This window comes from Papio anubis, chromosome 19, assembly GCF_008728515.1.
Source record: "Papio anubis isolate 15944 chromosome 19, Panubis1.0, whole genome shotgun sequence".
Taxonomy (NCBI): Eukaryota; Metazoa; Chordata; class Mammalia; order Primates; family Cercopithecidae; genus Papio; species Papio anubis.
In genome coordinates this window covers 6,401,327-6,427,292 of record NC_044994.1, presented here as the reverse complement: position 1 = coordinate 6,427,292, position 25,966 = coordinate 6,401,327, and the positions used below count along the sequence as shown (strand labels likewise).

The 25,966-nt window shown below is 40.1% G+C and overlaps 1 protein-coding gene and 1 long non-coding RNA gene across 18 annotated transcripts in view; one reads left to right on the top strand and one right to left on the bottom strand.

Moving 5' to 3' along the window:
- Positions 1 to 25,966, top strand: part of ARHGAP28 (Rho GTPase activating protein 28) — a 240,190-nt gene that overhangs the window by 189,959 nt on the left and 24,265 nt on the right. For 6 of the 9 annotated variants that reach the window (XM_017951551.3, XM_017951550.3, XM_009192409.3 and 3 more), the window contains 7 exons: positions 7,309 to 7,396; positions 9,765 to 9,907; positions 12,275 to 12,440; positions 12,549 to 12,640; positions 15,013 to 15,090; positions 20,483 to 20,645; positions 25,459 to 25,541. In XM_017951551.3, the coding sequence (XP_017807040.2) occupies positions 7,309 to 7,396; positions 9,765 to 9,907; positions 12,275 to 12,440; positions 12,549 to 12,640; positions 15,013 to 15,090; positions 20,483 to 20,645; positions 25,459 to 25,541 (813 nt within the window). The remainder of the gene's footprint in view (positions 1 to 7,308; positions 7,397 to 9,764; positions 9,908 to 12,274; positions 12,441 to 12,548; positions 12,641 to 15,012; positions 15,091 to 20,482; positions 20,646 to 25,458; positions 25,542 to 25,966) is intronic. The other 3 variants (XM_017951548.2, XM_017951547.2, XM_009192407.4) reach the window with 1 other exon arrangement.
- Positions 12,265 to 25,966, bottom strand: part of LOC116271450 — a 58,358-nt gene continuing 44,656 nt past the window's right edge. For 8 of the 9 annotated variants that reach the window (XR_004180016.1, XR_004180021.1, XR_004180013.1 and 5 more), the window contains 4 exons: positions 16,342 to 16,596; positions 15,565 to 15,679; positions 13,802 to 13,917; positions 12,265 to 12,403 (listed from right to left, as the gene is read on the bottom strand). This is a non-coding gene — a long non-coding RNA (uncharacterized LOC116271450). The remainder of the gene's footprint in view (positions 12,404 to 13,801; positions 13,918 to 15,564; positions 15,680 to 16,341; positions 16,597 to 25,966) is intronic. The other variant, XR_004180019.1, reaches the window with a different exon arrangement.

The window sequence follows — 25,966 nt, the reverse complement described above, 5'->3', positions numbered from 1 at the left end:
CCCTTGTGACTGGGGACTCGTGCTCTGAGGACTTGCCCAAGATCCTTTATCTTCCATCGCAATTTGTGGCACCCATGTGCCCAACAGGCACCCCTGCGTGGCAGCCTCAACTCTGCCTACCTCCTCCCCTCTTCATGCCCATCTCTGAGACCTGTGAATTTCATCATGTAAATGGTTGTAAAATCTTTCTGCTCCCCTCCTGTCTTATACAGCCTCTTAGTACAGAAACTCATCGTTATGCTCCGTACTGCTGAAGCAGCCTCCTGAGTGACCTCCAGACTTTAGCTTTATTCTCTTCAAATCCATCCTTCCTAGAGCCTCAAGTCATTGATCTAAAATACAAGTCTTGCTTACAGCCTGCGGTGGTTCTCCAACACTTTCTAGTTAACGTGGGAGCTCCTGACATGGTCGGACCCCTTGTCGGCCTCTGTAGTTGGCTTTAACACCCCCAGCATTTCGTACAAGCAGCAGCATAGGACTGCATGTGGTTCCACACACGCACCAGCAGAACTTGAAGGAGGACGATTGTGTGATTGAGTTGCCAAAGAAGAGGATGGTAGGCATGCCTTCCTTTCTAGGTGCTTCCATGGCCGCTCCATGGCCACAATTTTATTTCTGATAAGACTGTTGGTCATATTTTTCTATTTCTTTATTCTTAGCTGCGAACTTCTTCGCATCATTGGTTCATTCAGTCATTCACTCAGCAAATTCTTATTGAGCGCATATGGTCTACAAATAGGCTTCTTGCCAGTTTGAGGGTATAAGAGAAAGAAAACGGTCTTTTGTGGCAGTTATAGAGCTGTCCAGATAAGTTAATCACCCAGATTTTGTTTTTATTTTCATTTTGTTTTTTTCTGAAGGTAGATTGAATGCCAGTAATGATATAAATAAAAGTTTCAGCAGTATTGGATCTAAAAAATACCTCACTGGCACTGGCCTTCAACTTACCTTGGATTATTTGTTACTCAGAGTATCTTTTAGAAAAGTTAAACAAAATGGTTATTTGCTGGAGTGGCTCACAGATGCCGAGTTAATGCTTTGGTAACTACATTTAGGGTCCTGTGCTTCTTGGTTATAAGGAACCACAGGGATCCCAGTTTGGTTTCCGAGTCTTCCAGAAGGAGGGATATCCAGTCATCAAATGAAGCAGGGGCCAGGGCTTCAGGGGTCCTGTCTGTGACACCTGTAAAGATAAACTTCTCCTGCCAGGCTAAATTCCTGGGGCCAATTTACTGTCATCCCCAAGACTTCAGGGGGCCCCAGCAACTTGCCCTACTGGAATTTACGTTGTAAAATGGTATGAAGAAGGGAACCTAAATTATCTTTTCCATAAGATAGCCATGACCTAACCCGTATCTTTCCCCTAGTCTTTCATCTTTTCTGCACGTTTGAAATGCCAACTTTATGAGAAGTAAAACCGCCAGGTTTGCAGATGTCTGTCTCTATGGTTTGTTTTTGAAATCTGTTAGAGTAGGTTCCCCCTCATCAAAGTCTGCATTAGAATTTCCTTTGGCCCTTCTTAGAAATTTTTTCTTCCAGATAAACATAGAAAAAGGCTAGGACTACCCCATAAAAAATCTTGTTGTGACTTTATTAAGAATTTCATTGAATTTAAAGATTATTGTTGGAGAGAGAATTCACATCTCAAAATATTGAGTCTTCCCATTGAGGAATAATAATTGTGTTTTTCCATTTATTTATGCCTTCTATCCTTCAGTGAGGTTTCATAATTTATTCCTTTAAATCTTACACACATTTTCACACATGCTAGTTTGCACTGGTATTTAAATCGTAAGATTTTTAATGATATTTTCTAGCTTGTTTTGCAGATATATAAGGAAAGTAGGTTGTTTTGTTTCTTATAACAGTGTCTCCTTTAGCTTCCTTCCTGAAACTTTTCTACTGCTAAAAATTTTTCATTTAATTTTATGACTTTTCTCAGAACTCATCTGCATATACTGAAAATTTTATTGACTCAATATGTAAAATAATTACTCATCTCATTTTTTTCCCTTAGAGGACTGACCACAATCACTTATAACGTTGATTAATAATTATGAGGATCATTTGATAAGTTCTGGATTTTTCTTATGAATTCTTCTAATGTTTCATCATTAAGGAGAGTATTTATTCTAGGGTTCTGAGCCTTATAAATATTTTAATCAGGAATGGAGTTTGAATTATATCAAATGATTTTCCAATATCTGTTAAAATGAATGTATTGTTTTCCTTCTTTAATCAATTAATTTAGGAAATTACATTGATAGGTTTTTCTTATATTGAACTGTAATTGTATTTCATTTCTTAGATGAACCCAATTTATTGTGTTATGTTATTCTTTTTTTTTTTTTTTAGACGGAGTCTCACTCTGTCACCCAGGCTGGAGTACAGTGGCACAATCTCAGCTCACTGCAAGCTCCGTCTCCCGGGTTCACGCCATTCTTCTGCCTCAGCTTCCTGAGTAGCTGTGACTACAGGCGCCTGCCACCACACCCAGCTAATTTTTTTTTGTATTTTTAGTAGAGATGAGGTTTCACCATGTTAGCCAGGATGGTCTCGATCTCCTGACCTCGTGATCTGTCCGCCTCGGCCTCCCAAAGTGCTGGGATTACAGGCGTGAGCCGTCGCGCCTGTAGAATTTGATTCACTACTATTTTAGTATTTTAACCTCCGTTCTAGTAAATGGGATTAGTGTATACATACAGTTTATTAAAATTTGTTTACAGGGTTATTCTAATCTTTGTACAAATATGTTGAAAACCCTGGGTTCTTTTCAGTACCTTGGAGTCATTTACTGAACTATGATATAAACATATATAATCTACACATATTTATAATTTATATATATTTCTGATATATTTAATAATTTGTTTATGAAATCTCCAAAGCCTGGTATCATTGTAGGCATAAAGCTTTGTTTAATTTTTTTTTTTTTTGATGGAGTTTTGCTCTTGTCACCCAGGCTGGAGTGCAATGGCACGATCTCGGCACACTGCAACCTCCGCCTCCTGGGTTCAAGCGATTGTCCTTCCTCAGCCTCCTGAGCAGCTGGGATTACAGGTGCCCGCCACCACGACCGGCTAATTTTTTTGTATTTTTAGTAGAGACAGGGTTTCACCATGTTTGTCAGACTGGTCTTGAACTCCTGACCTCAGGTGATCCACCCGCCTCGGCCTCCCAAAGTGCTAGGATTACAGGCGTGAGCTGCTGCGTCCGGCTTGTTTATTTTTATTTTATTTTATTTTATCTTTTTGAGACGGAGTCTTGCTCTATCACTTAGTCTGGAGTGCAGTGGTGCGATCTTGGCTCACTGCAACCTCTGCCTCCCAGATTCAAGCCATTCTCCTGCCTTGGCCTCCCAAGTAGGTGGGACTACAGGCGCATGCCACCATGCATGGCTAATTTTTGTATTTTTAGTAGAGACTGGGTTTCATCATATTAGCCAGGCTGGTCTCAAACTCCTGACCTCGTTATCCACCTGCCTTGGCCTCCCAAAGTGCTGGAATTACAGGTGTGAGCCACCACACTGGGCCTGTTTAATTTTTTAATGGATGTAATTTAAGGGTTAGATTATTTTCTATCCCAATTTGTATGAATTTTGGTAATGTATATTTGCTTTAGCAAGATATACAATTTATTTCGAATTTCAAGGTATGTTATAAATTTATTGTGTGTGTGTGTATACACACACATATACGTGCACACACATATACAAATGTTTATTTACATTATAATTTTAAAATTATCTGTGATGGTAAATATTATTCATTTTTGTTTCTAAAATGTGTGTTTTATGTCTTAATCAGACTGTAAATAGTTGCCCATATCAGCAATATATTTTAAATTAATAAATGTTATTGTTTCTTATTTATTTATTTTTGAGAGAAAGTCTTGCACTATTACCTAGGCTGGAGTGCAGTGGCGTGATCATGGCTCACTGCAGCCTTGAACAACTGGGTTCAAGCTGTCTGCCTACTTCCGCTTCCCCAGTAACTGGGATTACAGGTGTGCACCACCATGCCCAGCTAAATTTTTTTTTTTTTTAGGTAGAGATGAGGTCTTGCTATATTGCCCAGGCAGAACTTTATTTTTTAGAGCAGTTTAGGTTCAAAGCAAAATTGAGTAGAAAAGTACAGCGATTTCCCCTATCTCACCATTCCTATGTATGCCTAATCTTTCCAGCAGCAATATTTTTAAAGAAATAACTAGCTTTATTTAATTGTGCCTATTTTTTCCTATTGCAGTAATTTATTTAAACCTTATTTTTTTTTTACATTCTGTCTTGGCTCTACTTGGGTAATTTTTTCTCATCTCTTAGAGTATGAAGATATTTCACTTAATTTTAGTCATTTGCATTAAAGTTAAGAATCTCTGAATAATACTTTGGCTATTCTCATGGATGTCTGGTATTTAATATTCTCATTGTCTTGATATTTAGGTAATAATTTCAGATGTGAATTATATTTTAATTCAAGACATCATCAGAATACCTTTAAATTCATGTTGAATAGATTTTGCAAGTGTTTAAAATGTATTGCGTATTTGTCAGTGAATGTGGCTTCCTTAAGTTGGTCTCTGGGGAATTTGACAGTGTTTGCTAGTTGTGGATTTGTCCATTCTGATCTTGGTTGCAGAACAAGAAGATGAGGAGCCTTACTGTCTTTACTGAATCAAGCACAGGTGGCTTTAGTACATGGCGTCATATAGCACAGAAACTCAAATCATGAGCAAAAAGCAAACCGCCAGTCAGAGATACCAGAAACATATTTTGAGTCAATGAAATGTTAAGTAGTGAACAGAGCATTGAAAATGTTTTGTATAATCTTTATTGAATATGGAGGACATACCAGATAATGTTAGTCAAAGTCTAGTTATAAGAGAAAACTATAGCAAATAGTACCAGGCTCCTACAATTTAAAATTAAACATAATAACCCCTCATACTCTACTTTCCAATCCTAGCTTGGTGTAACTAGGGCAGCAGAGCAACTTTCAGCAGAGGGAAAGCACCCATTGTGATTCTGTCACTTTCCTTAGCAGTGAAAGCCCTGGCGAGAAACACATGTGGTTGAGCACATTAGGGAAACAGTGAGCTCAGTTATGAACAAGCTGGGAAGGTTGCTTTAAATGGGGGTGGTCTTTATATTTAAAATACATTAAAATCACTAGTACAAATAAAAAAACAATGCTAGTTGTAATATGATCCTTAATGAGGAACGGATGTTTTAAAATAGTGTATGTCAAACATCTAGCCTTCCTGCTCAATCTACATCCCAACTCAGGTACCATTTACTGGCTGCCACTGTTCCTTCATCTCCACCATGAATCATTCTCCCGCTGTAACACAAGAATGCACATGTGTTTGTCTTGCTCTGTTTTGTTTCTAACCCTGAGGATTCTAAGTCTCAACTCCTTGACCTGACTTTCAAAACCTTCCAGAATTTGCACTGACTCTTCTGATTAATTTATTTCTTGTGTTTTTCTAATACCATGACTCGACTCCCGGTACCCCAGTCTCTTCATGATCCCCGGTGCTGAAATGCTTCAGATATTTCCATGCCTGAAATTTCTGCTTCCATCTCCGTCTGGCCTGAATGCTTCTGCCTGTCTCCTCTGCCTTTGGAAGTCCTTTTCATTATTCCTTAAGTTCCAGCTCAAGTCCAACCACCTCATCAGTGGAAACCTTCTGGGCAGCACCTCTTCCCTCTCAGTCGCTCTCCAATAACATTTGCAGCTGGGATTACAGAAATTAGTTCTTAACAGTGGCTTGATTGTCTTTTCCTAATGCTTTGTAAGTGTTACTCTGTTCTTCTCATTGTAAGTAGCTCAAGAGCAGGGATTATGACTCAAATTTCTGCCTCCCTCAAGAAAGTCCCACAATGATTTACATTACAAAGAGCAGGCACTCATTCAGTACAATTAACTGGCTAGGGGCCAGTTAAACCGTCAGAGAAAATTAAGAAAATGACATTCAGTAGGTTTAAGTATCCCAAACCATCCGTTTCAAGGCCTAAATAAATAAAAAAGTCTTATCAATTTTCAAAAGAGTCTTCTCGCCCATAGGTAAGTTATTTCAAAGTCTGACAAAGCATTTCTTTGTTGGAAAACTTAAGGAAAGAGAAAAGTTGTCCGCATCTCTTTAAGGATTTGAGTGTGTGGGTAATCTTTATTCCGTGGTGTTACTTGTAGGGCCACCAAAGATCTGCCAGACAATGAACCTGCATGACCCTAGACCTTTTTACAGTTTGTCATTCTTCCACCAATTATAGGAATTGGGCATCTATGTTTCAATAATTGGGCACCTATTCATATGCCATTTACACAATTATAATTGTATCAACTTTTTTGAAATAAAATAGGAATAAAAGGAGATCATGAGACTCAGAATTCAAGACTCCTTTGTGCAACTTGTAGTATCTGATAAAAGACCTTTCATGAAGCAGGTGTTCAATTATTGCTAAATAAATACAAGAATAAAAAAAAATCAGGCTCTAGGGGAAAACATTTTATGTGTGAATAGCATATAAAATATTCTTGATGGAGTAGCAGATTTCACTATCACATATTCACAGATAACTCCCATATTAAAATTTATAAGATTTACATGTAAATTGTTTTGATAGGATTTGTGTGTAAATTTTTACTGATACCCATCCAGACATAGGCAGTAGCTTGCTTCACAGGCCTTTACAAGGATAGATACTCAACTTGTGATCATCCTGCAGAGGAGTTCAGTGCTCTGGCAGGATTTCAATTTAAAAAGTACAAAATTAATTAAGAGGGGAAATTGAATTAGAAAAGATACCTAATATTTTGTTAGTTACTATCACTCTGTATTTTGCTGCGAGGGAATTAATATGTTAATATTATATTAACATAATATAATTAATATAAGTAAGACAAAAATGCATGAAGATTCATTAACAAATGATATTATAATTATCAAATTATGTGACATCAGGCATCATAATTTCTACATCTTAGCGAGGGTATAAGCAGCAATATCAAATTATGTGACATCAGGCCTCATAATTTCTACATCTTAGCAAAGGTATAAGCAGCAAATATTTAAGAGCTAGGAAAGCCCAGTTATATGGACCTTACATTGTTCCCTTTTGTGAAACCTGTGTAAGCTCACCATCCAAACTGAATGCAGAAACAGGAAATCAGATGCAGCCCCTTCATGAAACCAAGAATGGCTTTTTTGTGTGAAAATAACTGTTGTATACTGCAGAACATAAGTTAGGCTGAAATGTGGGGTGGACGGTATTTATGGTACAATGTTTTGTATTCATCTTCCTTTGCTTGGCAGGCTATACTTGAGACCATTCCAGATCTCCCAGTTCATTCCAATGGATCACCGGAGCCGGGACAGCCAGTGCAGAACGCAGTCAGTGGTGAGTGGCGTGCCTCCCATTGAACTTCAGCTGTGTCTTCTCGCTTTTGTCCTGGCACTCAGTACAGTTAGCAGTGAATTTCTAAAAGCAAAGTGTAAGTGTGCTTTTCTCCCTGTTGTGATTCTGTCACTTCTAGCACTCACTCCTCCCACCCAACTCCAAACACCCCATTGTGTCACACAAGACAAAATTAACTGAGCCAGATTGGAAGCAGAATCTTTTCCTCCTTCACGACCACCTCATCATGTAGAAACTCCTCCTGTGGGTAGTGTGTTTGCTTTAAAGGCTCTTTCCCGAGTGATGTGGTCTGCTCCACCGTTTCAGGCAGGCCAGGAAGTAGGCCTCTTCTGAGGATCTCTACTTTCTGCTCAGGCATACGCAGCACCAGAGCAGCCTGCCCTGACAGGGCTGCTGGGGACGCTTTTATCTGGACCTCTTCCACTTGAGAGGCGGGCTCCCTAGATGGGCTCCGTATGGAATCTCAGATCCTCCTTGTAGGAAATAAGCCCATTGATTTCTCAGTTTTTCCCAAAATATGTGCATTCTTTTTGTAAATAATGGAGCCTGTACTTCTTTCAACATTGGCTTCAAAAATCAAAGATGTTGAGGTGATGAGAATGTTCTAAAATTGATCATGGTGATGGTCGTACCACTCTGTGAATATGCTAAAAACCATTGGCAGGTATACTTTAAATGGGCGAATTGAATGGCATGTGAATGGCATCTCAATAAGGCTGATAAGAAAAAATAAAAAAAGAAGGGACTTGCCAGACATTCGTATTCTACATCATTCTGTTTGTTGCCATACTGTGACTTAGTTGAAATCATGCCACTAAAAACTAGCCGTCTGCGTGGAGTGGTCCTTGGTTTGGAGCATTGGCCTGTTTAATTGCTGCTCTCCAAAGAGTCTCTTCATAGATGTAGGTAGTTATTAGAGTTCTATTTGTTTATCTTCCTCTGTTTTGAATGCAAGCCCCTGTATAACAAGAGAACATCATAGCTCTCCCTTTGCCATTTTCTTTATTTTATTTTATTTTATTTTATTGTATTTTTTTGAAACAAGAGTTTCGCTCTTGTCACTCAGGCGGCTGGAGTGCAGTGGTGTAATCTCAGCCCACTGTAGCCTCTGCCTGCCGAGTTCAAGTGATTCTCCTGCCTCAGCCTCTCGAGTAACTGGAATTACAGGTGCCTACCACCATGCCTAGCTAATTTTTGTAATTTTAGTAGAGACAGGGTTTCTCCATGTTGGCCAGGCTGTTCTCAAATTCCTGACCTCAGGTGATCTGCCCACCTCGGCCTCCCAAGGTGCTGGGATTGTAGGCGTGAGTCAGCGTGCCTGGCGTCCCTTTGCTGTTTTCTAAGTTCTCGCTGCGCTCATTTATTATTGTGTTTTTAATTAGCATCTGAAAAAAACTATTCAGAATTTTTATATCTGTTGACTTACAAATTTCTCCACCTAATTTTAATGTAAAATTAACTAAGTTTTTTAAAATTCTGCCTTTTGTTCCTTTTGTTTTACTTGGTAGTCCCCTAGTCAGTGCCTACAGGAGAGGGCAAAAGAGAATGAGTTCTTTTTATAATAAAATAATTATTCACTTTGCATGTGAACAGTTTTGCCAGGCAGTGAAACCAGATGACAAGCTGAAATCTGAATCAGAAATCAGGTTAGGATTGCCCAAATGATTTATGGATTCACTTGTTTTTGCTCAATGAATCTTTTGTCTTAATTTTCTAATTAGCTTGAGAAAAACGTTTTTAAGGGGTACTACTTATCACCCATTCAGCTTTTTCTCAATGTATGTCATACAAGATCAGTTAACCAATATTAAATAACAAATTCCGATTAATTCACCCAAACAGATTTAGCCATGAAATACAAATGGAATTTGAACAAACCTTAGGAGGCAGATATTCCACAGGTGAGAAGAGAAACAAGAGGAGTCAAAGTAGAGAGGAATTCTAGCAGATTCCACCCTTTCTTCCTCTGCTTTAAGCTTCTGCTTACCCATAACAGTGACACTGGGTCTAGATGAGCTTAATTTTAATATCATAAGAATATATATAAATACCCTATTTTGGACTTTCTTTTAATAATCTTCAGCAACTTTCATGAGACATGCAAATCTAAAATTTAAAACACTCAGATTAAATTGTTTGGGCAATGATGATAAAAGTATGTCCATGTGGAGGTCTGTGATGCGACATTATTGTTTAACTGAATTCCTCGGGGTGAGTCTGCTGCTTTTCCTTGCATATAAACACTATAACGTGCTTGTGGATTCACTTGTAAATATTTTGAATTTATTTTATAGCAAATAGTATTGATTGATTAAATGGCATATTAAATCGTCTATATTCTTTGTTTTAGATGATGATTATCTAGAAAAGAACATTCCACCAGAGGCTGAAGAGCTGTCATTTGAAGTGTCTTATTCAGAAATGGTTACAGAGGCTCTAAAAAGAAATAAACTTAAGAAATCAGACATTAAGAAAGAAGACTATGTTTTAACTGTAAGCAAAACCTTTCATGATTATTCCAGGAACTTCCTGTGACTTCACAGGACAAAACTAAGATTTCTTTTTTTAAATATCTCTGTGTGTGCACAAGGGGTTTTGGGAGGCCAGGCCTCACACTGTTCATAGTACCATTTCGGGTGTTATTTGGGCACCACTGGTTGTGTAGTGCACAGCCTGCCTGGCTGTACCTGGCATTCCTGTGTTGAGGAAAGTTGTGAGACCGTAGGCGTGAATACTATTTTACAAATGAAATAGGATTCTACCTGGCTTGTGAGCTTTCTTGCACTTTACATTCTTACTTTACTTATACATCAATGCAGACCCTACCTTTACACACTTGTGCCTCAGTAAGCCACGTATCAGAAGAGGGGACTGCAAAAAGTCACAGTCATAAGAGGAAGTGAGAGCTCACGGAACAGGCAGTAAAAACACATCAAAACCAATTCAAGAACTTCTGTTGTTACACGATGGGCAAAGAGAGCTATATACTTTGTTACCCCAAAGTCTAATTATTTAAATCCAGAATGTTATATCCAGGACACCTCATAGAGAACTATGTAACATTGGTCTATTTGCCCTTCAACCAATGCATGTGTGAGAAGTTTATCATGTGGAGTCTTGAATACTCTGTGCTGATTAGGGTTGGAGGCATGATGAGCAGGGCCCAGGCAGTTTCAGAGCTAAAAAAATGAGTCATCCAGAAACAGACTTTTTGTACCAGGTAACTTGAACCGTTCCCAAGCAACCATCCCATGACAGAGGAGAGGAAGAAGGAGGGAAGAACTCTCGGACTCACCGAGTACCTTCTACAGGCATGACACTGAACTAGGTATTCTATTAATAATGTAAGGTGGACCCTGGTGACTATTCCCATTTTACAGCTGAGGAAACTGAGGCCCAGAAAGGCTGAGTAACATGTCCAAAGCCCGCAGCCAGTGGGAAGCAGAAATAGGATTTGAAACTAAGTGTGTCCCACTTTAAAACCCTTCCTGGTCATTAAGCAGTCTCCAGGTTAGAGGGCAACGTGTGGTGGTCTAGGGAAAAGAGAGAAGCCTGCAGGACTCTGGTTTCAGGGGGAGCCCCTCCTTATCTTAAAGAGAGGCACCCAAGAGAGGATGCTGGCCTTGGCATCTCCTCATCGAAGCCAGCTCCTTCTGAGGTTTGGCTCTTCCCATGAAGAACTTTGCATAGGATTTAGCACATAGTAGTTGGTCAATAAATGATTGCAATTTTTGTTTCTGTTGTTGTTACGTATTACTGATATATGAGGACTTAGCCTCAAAAAGAAGGTAAACTAGCTAAGCGTTTAATAGCACAAGGCATGCCCCAAACCACATCCTACATTTTGTTTTATTTTTAAATACTTGAGGTTCCAAGGAGCAATTATTGAATGAATAAAGGAATGAATTAATGGATAGATTCTTTGACTACCCCAGGGAAGCTCCAATTTGGGAAACTGCTTTGGAAAATGTGAACTTAAAGCTTTATAATTTAAATTTAAGTGTTTATAATTTTATCTATGGGTTTGGGTTTTTTTTGTTTATTTCAGCATTTTTTTCAATACCACTCTTTCTGAGGGCAAAGTGAACCTGTGGGTATTACATAAGAACAATCTTTTGCTTCTAAAAGGTCTTGCTGCTTACATTCATCACAATATTTCTGCATCGTTGGAGGATTTGCTGCTGTTGTTGTTTTAGTGTCTTTTGTTTCTTAGTGCGAAAATGGAGAATATGTCAGTCTCATTGTCTTCAAAATCATAGTAGGATTATTTGCACTTTCTCTGTATTTTGCTTTTTTAAGAATTTGGAATCATTTAAATTTAATTTTTATGGTAGAATAGCTGTTGTCTCAGCAAGCATATATAATCAGTTTAAACTGGGAGTTTCCTAAAGTGTGCAGTATGGGATAGATAAACCTTGATTTAAAGATTGACTGTCCAAGAAGGAAAAAAAAAAACACGTTTGGAGCTCTCCTGGGATATACCTTAGGTGTGTTTCCTGGTATGTGTGTGTCACATGTAGTTCTAATTAAGGGCCATGTTGTGTGCATTCCATGTGGTGCCTGACATATATGTTGTTTGACTATATCGGGTGTTCCTTGTAAAGAAGGCAGTCCTCGCAGTTGCGATGGCAATGTTATCATATACTTTAGACGGCTGTTTTGCTTCTAATTAGCATAGTGGTGATCTGCAAATGTTCTAAACCACATATTCATATTTCTAGGATGCAGCATGCTCCTTAGAGATATTTTGCAAAGAACATGTTCTACTGCATAGATTTAGAGTGTCCAGGTGGCATTTGAGTGAAGGTATAATAATTTTCCTTTACCAGAAAAAATAAATGCCTTCACTGTGTGTTTTAGAAATTTATTGTTCAGAAAACCAGATTTGGCTTAACTGAAGCAGGAGATCTGTCTGCTGAAGACATGAAGAAAATCCGCCATCTCTCTCTCATTGAATTGACTGCCTTTTTTGATGCCTTTGGAATTCAACTGAAAAGAAACAAAACAGAGAAAGTAAAAGGACGAGGTAACTAAGAAGACTGATTGCTTCTGGCTTTAACACTTTGACACAGTGGAATAAGATAATGCTTTTCTGATTCTTTTTTCTTTCTCCCTTTACTGGCTCACAATGAAGACAATGGGATTTTTGGAGTTCCGCTTACAGTCCTCCTGGACAGTGACCGAAAGAAAGACCCTGGAGTGAAAGTTCCCCTGGTATTACAAAAAGTGAGTAGCAGGCAAACGAAAGGGGAATTCACAGAGCCTCATGCTTATGATTTGTTACTTTGTAAACCCAAAAAAATAAATTTTCTTTTAGATTTAAAGACACTGTCGCCCTATTAGGGCCCAGGCCCCTGGTGATTTTCAGCTTTATTCCATGAACCGCGTAACAGCCCATGGCTCCTGGACGAGTTGGCCTTGCTGCATTCTTTTGGAGCCTGTTACGTTTTATTTGCTCATAACACATCAGGTGATGGACACAGATGTTCTGACCCAGGGCACAAACAGTCACATTTTTTTCCAATATTTTTTCAAATGTTATTTGCACCTATGAATGTGTTTGTGTATTTGATTATTCTGTCTAGATAAAGATGACCATTAATTATCACCATGCATATATAAACCATACAAATATTTGCTGAGATATAGCATAGGCTGGGTTTTAAAAATATGTATATGTGTAATCATTTTATCAATTTTCCAAACCAAGTTTAATAAAATCTAAAAGCCAGCATGTTCCGGCCATTTTCCTGTGTGTCTGGTCAGATAGGATACAGTTAGACAAAGAGAATAATTTGGGTGGAAGGAGGTTTTGAAGGTGGTGTTATCTGAACTATGAAATGCTAATGTCTCTGTGACTATTGTTGCTGAATACCTGATTTACTTTTAAGTCATGTTGTTTTATAGCCAACAATTTACACTGGTTTTTACCTAAGTATGCATTTATTCAACAGTGACATCCAGTGGCACAATTAAAACTCCTAGTCCTTAACACAAATCTTGTTGAATTTTAAATCAAGTTTTTAAATGATAAAAATGATAAATACTGTCTAAGAAGCATATACTTACCTGACACTGCTAATCGTACATCACTTGTTTAACTTCCTGTATTTTGTTACCAGTGCCTCAAAATGAGATAATTCTCAAGTCAGGTGACTGATTGGCTGGAGATAGGAGCCAGGAAGATGGCACCCAGATGGCCAAAGGATGCAAGCAACACCTTTGGACACACGGGCCGTCTGTGGGTGACTTCCCTAGGCAGGGCTGTGCCAGTGCTGTTTATGTAATGTCATGTCTAGTCAGCACGGAGCAGCCCAAGGAGGCTGGTGTTACCATTGCCCTTTTACTGATGAGGCAACTGAGGGATAGGAGAGTGAGATAACTTACCCAGGACACACAGTCAGCAAGAGGTGGAGTGGGAACAGGAGCAGAGCGTATAGCAAAGTCCAGAGTCCATAGTGACACTGAGATTTTCTTTCCTTCATTAAAACCAGCATTTTGTCCTGTATGTGAAGGACAGAGTTTAAAATATTCATCAAAATCAAAGACGATTCAGCACATGAGTTTATAATACTGTGTAGGTACAAAAATCTAGCATAGAACTTAGCAAATAGAAAGTACTCAATAAGTGCTAGTTGAACTAAATCTGGATTTATATCATATTAGCAACATGTTAGTTGTTATTACTACTGGATGTTAAGTGTTCCTCACTACGACACCTCAAGATAGTACTCTCCCGCTCCTACAAGACAGGCTTTTCTTACAGACATGTTTCTTCTTCCTAAATATCTATTTGTCTTCGTACCTAAAAGAATTACCTTAGTTCCAGGCACCATCCACCATCATTTCTTGAAAGGAAAATAGCAGAGACGCTGGATCCCCTTCTTACTGGGTGAACTTGGCCAAGTTATTATCCTTTCCAGAGATGCACTGTGAGCTGCTTTATTACAGCGAATTGAACTGTTTTCCTTAGACTCCTTAGCAGTAGAATAGGGGTAACGAGAGTACCTACCTCATAGGGTTATTGTGAGGATTAGATGCGTTACTGTAGGTAAAGGACTGAGAATAGGATCTTACACATAATCAGTGCACAGTACATGGTAGTGTTTATTACTTTTTTAACACCCATCACCATCCTTAGAACTCGTGAAAGCTATTAATCTTTACCCCGTCTAAACTCCTTGATCAGACATCTAGAATTCCTACTGTTTCTTAGTCAGAGTGATTGCAACCAATGACAGTAGATTTAGAATCTCTTGTTACTGATCAGTCTGCAGAAAGAGTTATAGTAATCAGATCTTAAAAATGGTTAAGAGGCATATGTAATTTTAGAGGTGGTTAAGAGCACAAACGAGTCGGTGCCATTACTTACAAGGTTGATCTCGGGAAAGTTGTGTAACTACTATAAATCTCTACTTTCTCATTTGCATGTTGGAGGATAATGTTGGCAGCATAGGATGGTTATGAACATTTAACAGCATTCAAGCGTCAGGCACGTATATGCTTGGTCACTTATTGATTCATGTCATCATTGTTACTGTTTTATATGTTTATGATCACAGAGGCACTTATTCTTGTAATATATCATTGCTTTCTAGTTTTTTGAGAAAGTTGAGGAATCAGGTCTGGAATCTGAAGGAATTTTTCGACTTTCGGGATGTACTGCTAAAGTCAAGGTACTGAACATTTTGTCTCTTCCTAGGTAGAGTTCTAAGCTAGCTAGACCCCGTTCACATAAGCATCGGGTATCTAGTCTTTGTTGTTGTTTATTAGATTATCACTTGGTCCTTCCTAGTATTCCTTGGTACCTGTGGTAACATGTTTGTTCCAGAGTGTTTTCATGATCCAGAATTTTAAAAATCAAGGCAGAAACATTAAAAAACCAAAAACAACAATGAAATAGCACATCAATTCACCATAAAAAACTGCTGCTTGCCTTTAGTTTGGAAAAGTTGAAACGTCTCACCACTGTTTTGGAGGTTAAACACCTTAGTTTGTTGTGTTCCTCTCAGCCATGGAATTCACTAAGCCAATGTTATATAAGCCTTTATTTCCATCATTCGTTGGTTTAAACATTCCTTGGCTCTCCCTTTAGTGAAAGCTCTTACAGGAATTTGTAACAGTGGCTATATAACCACTAGAATACTCACTCAGCAGTTCCAAAGCCCAGTTCCACTTATGGTAATGTTAACATCCACATCTAAAACCAGCTGTTCAGTGTGAATCTTCTTCCTTTGCTTTCTTACTTCCATGAGGTGGCCAACTCTACAGTATAATAGCGCAAAGAATTATTAGAAAAGAAAAGGTTTTCTCATAAAAATCCACCAAAACATCCCACTGTGTCTGTGGTAGGCATCCACCATGGAGAGCTCCTTCCTGCAGTTGGATCACTCCCTGGCTTGCAAATGTGAAAACCTGAGCAGTTTTAAAAGATGGATCCCTGAGCAAACAGTCTCGGGGCAGGGGAAAACAAATGTGGTAATGTTTATCAAAAAGACATTTGTAGAGGCAAAACAGCGTCTCTTCATTAATTCATTTTGGTACATGCTTTGGAAATTCTATTTGTATCAGTCTCACAGTTTTTATATAGAAGTGTGATGAGAGGTTTTTCTAAGTGGAAACTGAGAATAGATAGGCTGTGTCTATTGGATCCTCCAGAAAGCAGATGCTGAGATGGGTGAGGAGCAGAGGAGGGTCATGGCAGTACTGCTTCTGCAGGATGAAAGGGGCAGGAATCAGGATTGGCTGGGGTGAGGCTCTGACCACGGTGCAGGTCTGACAATTCCTAATCGTGGAGGAGCTGTGTGCTGGGCAGAATGGGCCAGGCCCTAGTACCCGTGCCTCCCTCCGTCGTGGGCTGGGGCTTCCTGCAGAAAATATGGCTGAGCCACATCTGGAAGGGGCCTGCAGCTGGGAGAGTCTGCTACCTGAGCTTTTGCACATGAGGGCGAGGTCTTCCATGAAGGGAGGTCAGAGCAGGGCACCAGGACTCAGGGCTCCGGGCATGTTGAGGGTTACGACTTCCCTGAGAGTGGAGTTGGCTGAATGCTGGCACAAGTTCTTGTGGAAGGCAGGGAGAAGCCCAACGGCTCCTTAAGGTTTATGCTTTCTAAGTTGAATCTGCTTTTTGTCTCCATTTCTCGTGTGTTTGGTTCCTACATACTCTTCTAAACAGATGTATCCTACACGTAAGGATGAAAACCGTTACTTATTTTGGTTAAATCTTTGGTTATATCTGCAGAGTCAGAGAACCAAAATGAAAGAAAGAAATTTCCTAAACAGAAACATATTCCATCTCTTGAAACCTCTGTCCATAATTGGGAAACTATTTGCATATGTTCTTCCTGGTTCCTCTGAGTGTGTGTGCGCGCGCGCGTGTACACACGCATGCATGGGTGTATAACATGCATAATGGATATGATTTAAATGTCTTGTTTCTAAATCACCAAAAGGAGAAAACATTACAGGGCATGTCTTATGTGCACAAAGTTTAATGTCATAGCAGCAGTTACCTTTCTTTGTCTAATCTTCCACTGAAAAATGCTTCTCAAAGGCTAACCATTCCTTCAGAATGTTCTTATAGGCACATGCATTCCTGGACCACATATAGGTCAAAGTCTTTTTTCTCCCCAGTTTTACGTAGTTTCAGCCTATTTATACCATCACTTATTAGTGGAAAATGTAATCCAGATGTTTTCATGGTTTGAGCCCCAGGAAGGCCAATGTGAAAGAAATCTGGCCAAGTGAACAGAAACCGGGAAACACTGCAGTTAGAAAGACATTGAAACGTGATGCGTTAAAGGGCTCTTTATTCCTCTCCTTCATTCAAGCTTTTTATTTAAGCTACCTCCTTTTTTGTAATTCATCCACTGAACTACTAAAAACTCCATTATAATTATCCTCGAATTGAACCACGTCGATGATTCCAGCCCTGTGGTCCGCTAGTGTATCATTACTGTGAACGGTCTGGCCTGGCTTTGTGCTTTAAATGCTTGGGGAGGCTGACAGAGAAGCAGCCCTGGGAGGAAGCTGCTGGTTTTAGCCAAACAGGGAACACGCAGCTGCGGAGCCAAGTCCCAGACTCAAGGCCTCAGCTCATTTGGAACCAATTTAATGCTTTGGTTGGTGTTTGCAATGATTTTCTTTCAAAAATGACAGAAATTTGAGCCAAACACCGGGGAATATATTTTATGGAAAGAGACAGACTGTTTGACATGCGAGTTTTTCTTTTTTGACTAGTTCGAATCATTCCAAGGCTGTTCTAAATGTTTTATAATTACCTCACCTGGCTTATTTAGGCTGGTCATTTGCATTTGTATAAAACTACCTCCAAAATAGAGTCAGGTTGCATTTTTGCTGAAGGGAGTTTTAATGACAAGACTGCTCATCCTTGCCTAGTGCTCTCAGTAACAGGGGTCAGAAAAACAGGGCTTCGGAACCTCTAAGTGCTCCCTGTCTTTGGCAAGGTAAACTCACACCTGGTTGACATGGTTTCACATTGGGACCACCATAGATAGGTCAGCTCTGTTCAGAACCAAAAAACAGACATTCTTTCTCTCAGCGTTGCTTTATACCAGCCATCCAGACAAGATGACGTGGTATTATTCCCTAAACAGTCATACCGCATACGTGTGGGGTTCCCATAGTAATGACACTGCGGGTTAGAAGAGACCTGAGAGTGGGGGAGGGGCAAGCAGTCAGTGCGGCGTTTATTGGGAGCTGTCAGCAGGACCTGCCACTTGTTTTGATCTTGGGAATGTCGTTTTAATGTTCCATTGTACATTGGGAAGCTTGAAGCACAGACCATACCCTAGTCAGCTGCAGAGTCAGGATAAAATCCTAAAGGATCTGGTTGTAGCACCTGCCCTTGACCCAGGTGCCCTGTTGCCCCTTAGGTGACCGGGCACTACTCACAGGTTAGGATGGCCACATTCGTGATTCAGATAGATTCCTTTGGCAGAGGTATGTGGAAAATGAATTTGAATTCTTCTCCTCTCGCTGGTGCTTCCTGTGCACTTGGAAAACAATGTCCCCTTTGCTTTACTGCAGTGGTACCAGGCAATTGATGGGAAATGCTTACTCCTCCTCCTGTATTTTTCCTATTAACAACACTGCCATCTGCCCATTACAAATCAGATGGAAATCATCTTGGAAAATCATCTCTGATGATTATTTCTCCCTCTGAGTCTCATATTCAATCCATCGCTGATTCTTGAGAATTTTCCCTCCTGGGCATTTCTTAAATGCCTCCTCTCCTTTCTATCCTACAACTGTTTATCCAGATTAGTCCTTAGTTATCCGTCCCTGGAAGTGGTGCCGTGGCCTGATAACTGGGTTCTTTGCCTGTCACTTGCTTCCACCCACCTGACTTGTGCCAAGCTCCACGCTCCCCCAAATCATTTTCCCATCTGGCTGTCAGAAAAGATAAATTTACCCTTGCCATTCCTGTGCTTAGAGATGTTCCAGTCTGCCTCATTGCCTACAGGGTGAAGGCTAGTCCCCTTAGCACTGGCGCTGGCTGCTCTCCAGCCTCATTCCTTGCCCTTGATGTGCCAGCAAGGCTGAATGAACTGGAGTTCCGCAGACACTGGATCTGCTGGCATTTGTATCACTGCTTGAGCAGGATCCCCTTCGATTTCCTCTCTCCTGTAATCCTCAAGACTTGGCCCTAGCAGCGTTTGACTCCTCTCTTTCCTGGCTGCATAGCACCAATACATGACTTTTCTTACAGCATGTGCACTCTGAATTCGTAATATCAGCCCATGAAATAGTCCCACCCACTAGATTACAGGACACCGAAAGGCAAAGAATGGATCTCATACATCCTCCTCTTTTCAGAGCCCACTCTATATCTTTCCTTCTAGAAAGAACTTTATATTTATGCTTAAGATTTTGTAAAGTGTATTTATCACCAAAGCGTTTCTTGATTAGCTGAAGTATTCCTGTAAGATTGAAAGCTTCTCCAGGACAAGAAGAAAATCTCCTTTTGATATTATCAGTAGGGGTTAGAGGATGCATCATAATCACGTGTGTCTCTGTAAGAAACTTGTGCTGCCAGGGACCTCCAGTTTGCAGGCTCTGGGAGCCAAGAGAGTGATTATGGCTGGCTGGTTAATGAGCTGATCCTTATTAGGAAAAGGTCAGATGTGCACACTGACTCTGGCTGTGCATGCTCAAGGCCAGAAGAATTAGGCTTCTCATGAGAATAAAGCAGAGGTCTTAAAGAAACAGAGCTTTTAGAGTTCCCTTTCTAAGTATCCTTTCTGGAGCAGTTAGTGTCAGCTGGGAGACTGACTGTAACTGCTAGCATTATAGGTAAACCTTGTAGTTCAAAGGAGCAGTAAAAAATGAGTTTGCCTTTGAAAAGAAACATGAAGCCTGAGTGGCATTGATAATCAGATGAATTAATAATGTAAAATTTGTAAGCCAAGTAGAACTTACGGAGGCTTAGAGATTTTTTTAAAAGTATTTGCACAGTGTTCCAAACCTTACGAAGGATTGGGCAAGCGTGCAAACATGTGGAAGACATGTGTCTGTCTTGGAAGAAAACTTTGCTGTCACTGCTCCAGGAAGATGTCATAGGTTTGCATGTTGCAGTGAGGTCAGAGTTACTTTGTTGGGATAGTTCTCATTCTGTATGTGAACTGGCTAAGAGGCAAACCTTCTTGATCTAATTTAGAAATAGAGGATAGCAGAAGGCATTATGAAATAGGGGGAACGGAGACTTTGTCAGAATCCAACAGTGTATTTATCATGTGGGAATAGTGGTATTCTGCCAAAACCACAGAAATGAAACTGTGATCAGAGTAGAGAACTTCTATATTTGTGTAGAATTAGAAAATTATTTCAAGATTAACATTATCTTTTAAATATTTTAGAAAATTGTTTTTAAAAATTCATCCTCACATAGCTATTTCCCTTAATCCCTTTGAAAAAAATTACTCTTAGGAGACATTACCTTACCAGTCTGTTTACAAAAATACTTTATATAAGAACAGTTTTGGAAGGGGAAAATGGGGCCACGTGGTAAAAACGCATTGAATATTGACTGTTTTCCTTGATTTACAGCAATACCGTGAAGAACTTGATGCCAAGTTTAATGCTGATAAATTTAAGTGGGACAAAATGTGCCATAGAGAAGCTGCAGTAATGTTGAAAGCATTTTTCAGAGAACTACCCACCTCTCTCTTCCCTGTGGAATACATACCTGCCTTCATCAGTCTAATGGAAAGTAGGTGGAAGACGTCAAATGTGAATACGCTAAGATATAAGGTCATTAAAGTGAGAGCAGAAGAGAGATGCTGAATCAAATGTGCTCATGTATAGATTTGCTGTGTCCTGACAGTGCTTAGTGGAATATTAAGTTTGATGGCAGACAGTCACCTACTTACATACTTATATACTTAAGCCTGGTTTAGAGGGTTTTATAATCATTAAAAGGCAGAGGGGTTTGCAGAAAGACCAGGCTCTTGAGATTTGGATTCCTGTGCCACCATCTGTTAGCCATGCAATCAAACCTTCTGAGCCTCAGTTACTACGTCTGTAAATTACAGATCATAATTACTTGTCAGGGTAGCCATGGATATTGAATGAAGTCATTTAGAATAGAGCCTGGTGTGTGGTAATGCATCAAAAAATAAGACATCACTCCCTTTCTTAAGTCTGAGGTCCTAGGTCTGATGATGCAGCATGCAATAAATACTTCACAGAAGATAATTTGTCTCTGAAAATTACAAAGTCACATCACGTTTCTGAAAATTACAAAGTCATATAGATTAGGCCTTTAAGTGAAATGTGTGGGCAAAAGCACAAAAATTATAAAGTGTGTGTCGTAATTGACAGGAATCATTTGGCATGGTTTGAGCATAAAGGTTGAATATTGTGGAGGATGTAACAAGAGAAAAGTTTGGAAAAGTAGAATAGGGGTACATAGTGGGGGCTTTAACTGTTAACCTGGGGAGTTCAGGGGTCAGAAGTCTAAATATGTATGAGCATGCTAAGTAAATGTTGATTCTACATGGACCGAAAAGGTCTGTGTCCAAACTGAGAGGACACACCCCATCTAGAGACACTGACCACTGCTTGGTTCTCGATAATGGTTGCTGTGCCAGACTGAGAGCTAAATCCAGGCTTTAATGGGAAAACCTAATTTGAGAATGTCAGCCACTAATTTTTTTTGTTTGTTTGAGACAGAGTCTTGCACTGTTGCCCAGGCTGGAGTGCAGTGGCGCAATCTTGGCTCATTGCAACCTCCGCCCCCTGGATTCAAGTGATTCTCCTGCCTCAGCCTCCCAAGTAGCTGGGATTACAGGTGTGCGCCACCACACCTGGCTGATTCTTGTATTTTTAGTAGAGATGGGGTTTTGCCATGTTGGCCAGGCTCGTCTCAAACTCCTAGCCTCAAGTGATCTCCCCACCTCGCCCTCCAAAGTGCTGAGTTTATAGGCATGAGCCACCATACCTGGCCCAGCCACTAATTTAAATTTTAAAATGTTGTGTGGACTTAACAGGTGATGTCTGTATCTGCCAGTTTACAATCTTCTGCAGTTTGGCCAGAACTACAAAATCATTAAAATTACAGTGAAAGAAAATAATAGATCCTAAGTTGTATGACAAAATCTGTCCTAAAATATATGTAGATTCTAAATCTTTGAATGTTTTAACTAAACCAGATTCATAAAATAATCTTTTGTGTCTTAAGAGAATAAGGCAGGCAAGGCAGTTGTTTTCTAAGCTTTAATTCACATGCTGTCCGTGACTAGTATCTCTTTTCTTTGTAAGCTTACTGTTTTTATTTTATGAGAAAAACTTGCTAAGAGAGAAGAGCTACTAATTTCCTTCATTCATGTTTATTTCAGATATTGTATTTTTTCAGTTCTAGAATTTTCAGTTGGTGCTTTTAAAATACTTTCTGTTTTTCTGTTGACGTGACCTATCTCTTCATGCATTAGAATCATATTTTCCTTCACAGCATTAAGCACAGGTACAATAGCTGCTTCAGAATTGGCAGCAGGTGCAGTGGCTCACGCCTGTAGTCACAGCACTTTGGGAGGCCGAGGCGGGCGGATCACAAGGTCAGGAGATCGAGACTATCCTGGCTAACATGGTGAAACCCTGTCTCTACTAAAAATATAAGAAATTAGCAGGGCATGGTGGCGAGCGCCTGTAGTCCCAGCTACTCGGGAGGCTGAGGCAGGAGAATGGTGTGAACCCAGGAGGCGGAGCTTGCAGTGAGCCGAGATCACACCACTGCACTCCAGCCTGGGTGACAGAGCAAGACTCTTGTCTCAAAAAAAAAAAAAAATTCCTGTTGGCTAGTTCCAACACCTGGGATATCTCAGGGTTGATCTCTGTCTTCTCTAAGAGTAGGTTACACTTTCCTGTTACTTTGTATGTCAAGTAAGTTTAAAGCTTATTCCGAACATTATGAATGTAGTGTTTGGAGACCATGGATTCTGAAGTATTTCTCCAAAGAATGTTGTTTGGTTTCTTTTTCTATTGTTGCTCTTTGAAGCAGGCAGTTTGCTTGGCTGGACTCAAATTGCCAGTGGTCTTTTGGGCAGGAGCTCGATTCTCCGTTCAGTTGTTCAGTCCTTTGCCGTGTTACCCCACACACGTGGTTTGTGGCTCAGCCAGAGATTTGGGTGAAGTTTATACCAGAATTAGGGTCTTCCATCTCTGGATCACTCATTTGTTTTTGTTTTTTGGTATTTTGAATTATGTAAGGAGGATTCAAAACCTCTAATTCCAGATCTGTTCAGAGAATCATATTTAAGAAGGGTATATGAATATATTAATTTTCATCTTCCAAAATACTCAATCTTTATGTTCAAACCATGCCAAATGATTCCCTGTCAGTTACAAAACATACTTCATAGTTTTTGTGCTTTTACCCAAATACTTAAGACCTAATCTGTATGACTTTGTAATTTTCAGAAATGTTGTGTGACGTACTTTTCAGAGACAAATTACCTTCTGTGTAGCGTTTACTGCATGCTGCATCATCATTGCTGCCTATCTGACTGCAGCCAGTACATTTCACTGAAGGGAGAGGTTCTGAGAAATACCCTGAAAGGGTTCACAAAGGAGTCCACATTCCTTCGTATAGCTTTGAAAGTGAAAAATACTATATTGCAGGTGGTTGATTTGATACCAGCGAACCCTGCAGGAAGCCCAGAGTTCTGGCCTGCTACCAGCAGGAAATAATGGCCTTTTTGCCACCTAAGTAAGCTCTAGTTGTAACAAGATTTTCTGAAGGGGAGGACTGTGAACAAGCGCATGTGTGTGTGTTTAAGCTGTGCCTCTCAATACCGTCAGATGGAGCTCAGAGAACACAGAGCCTTTCCCACTAATATTACTTTCTCTTTTCAAACTTGACCCCAACCTTGACTGTAAAATTAAGGACTAGTAGTTCATCAATCAAGCCTCGGATGCTTTCATTACTTGCTTAGTAACTTTCTGGGGAAATAACGACCTCAGGAAAGGGAATACTCGTGGCTGGGATGTATTAAATGAATTAACTACAAAACTATTAACCACAAAACAGTGTTTCCTAAGTAAAATGAAAAGGGAATATTTGCAAAATTAAACTTAATCTTAAAAGAGCTTCATAATTTCTCTGAAATTAATGGACACACAGTGGTCCCAAGCCTGTATCTGCGTCTCTTGGTTTTTTCCCCCAGAGTTGTTTTTTTTTTTTTTTTAATTGCGTTGGAAGATTAGAGACCGTTCTCAGACTGCAGTTTATGCACTAACATAATGTCTTATCTGCCCCTAAATGCTTTGCACTGAGACTTGCTCTTAAAGTTTCTATTATTCAGGCAAGCTCACATCAACCTGTATTTGCTGTTTTCAGTAACATCCTGGACCTGTGTCATTATAAATTTGATACAAGTATCTACAAATCTTGTAGATTTTTCTTCAACAATATGATCCTCCCTCTCTCGCCATATGACTTGCTTGTATACACTTGTCATCTACTCCTGAACTCTAGCACACACAGCTCCAGTAACCTAGTAGCTTGTCACAAGTGTTTCCACTGCTGTACAGCTCAGTTAACTTCACCGGCAGCTGACTGCCTTCCAGCCACTGAATAGAAACAGATAGATTTTCCTTCAACTGGAGAATTCCCCAGAGATTCCTGAACATAATGCTTTCCTACAGGAACTCCCCACCAAGACACCATTTTGAAGAGAATACAGAGGGACAAAGGAAAGCCTAGATTCTCTGGTGTATTCTAAATTTTCAGCACAGCTGGTCGTGGATTATCCAGCTGTGGATGGAATCCCAGAGTATAAATGCCAACCCTCTGGCGCCATCTTGTGTCATTATTGAGGAAGAAAATCCTCAACAATCTCCAAAGATCCAACTACAGTCGTCACCTTCCCTAAGCGTCCATGAAAGATCTAGAATAAGTGTCATAGATCGTAAAAAAAAAAAAAAGAGCAAACATGTAGAAAGATAACTATGTACAGGTACTGATTTAAGCACTCTACCTATATTAACTCATTTAATCCTCATAACAGCTTGTGAGGTAGGTACAATGACTATTCCTATTTTACAGATAATCAAGTAGATACGGCAGGGATTAAATAACCTGCCCCAGGTCACACAGCGACTAAATAGTAGACCAGGATTGGAACCTGGTTCTAAATCTGTGTTCCTAATACTTACACTTTTCTGCCTCATTATATGGAAGCAAGGTTTTTTTTCTCTTATATTGAGCTTTACTTCTATTTATAGTATTAAAGGAAGGGAAGGTCTGCGAAAGTACTTTGAAAGGGAAGTGCTATCCAACTTCAGAATTATTCTGAGGATCTCGTTGGCCACCTGCCTCAACAATGGCATGGTGGGATGGGAAAAGGAACTTGATGGACAGAGGCGCCTGTCCAAGTGAAGAAATTTACATTGCTGGGCACAAAACCTGAGTCTTTACCACCACAAGCTGTCAGGAGCCCTCCTGTGCCACCAGATGCTAGCAAGAAATGCTGTCGGGATGCATCAGGGTTATTTAAAATGTATGCCTATTTCTGTTTTCTTGTTAGGAGGGCCTCACGTCAAAGTACAGTTTCAAGCCTTACACCTCATGGTCATGGCGCTGCCTGATGCCAACAGGGATACAGCTGAGGTACGTCGTGTCCACCTCACGGCTTGTCAGGGGGCTCTTATTGCTCAGAGGATGTGGCTCATATAGGAAAATGAAAATGGAGATGCAACTCACTGAGCCACCTGAGCATGCTGCAAACACACGGCCTTTCTGCGCTCCCACTGCCCTTCTCCTGAGGAAGACAAGAAAGAGTGGAGATCTTGGTATCTTCTTTTTTTTTTGAGAGACAGAGTTTCGCTTTGTCACCCAGGCTGGAGTGCAGTGGCACGATCACAACTCACTGCAGCATTGACTTCCCAAGGCCAGGTGACTCTCTCATCCCAGCCTTCCAAGTAGCTGGGACTACAGGCATGCGCCACCACACCCGGCTTTTTTTTGTAGAGACAGGGTTTCGCCATGTTGCTCAGGCTGGTCTCTTAACCCCAGGGCTCAAGTAATCCTCCTGC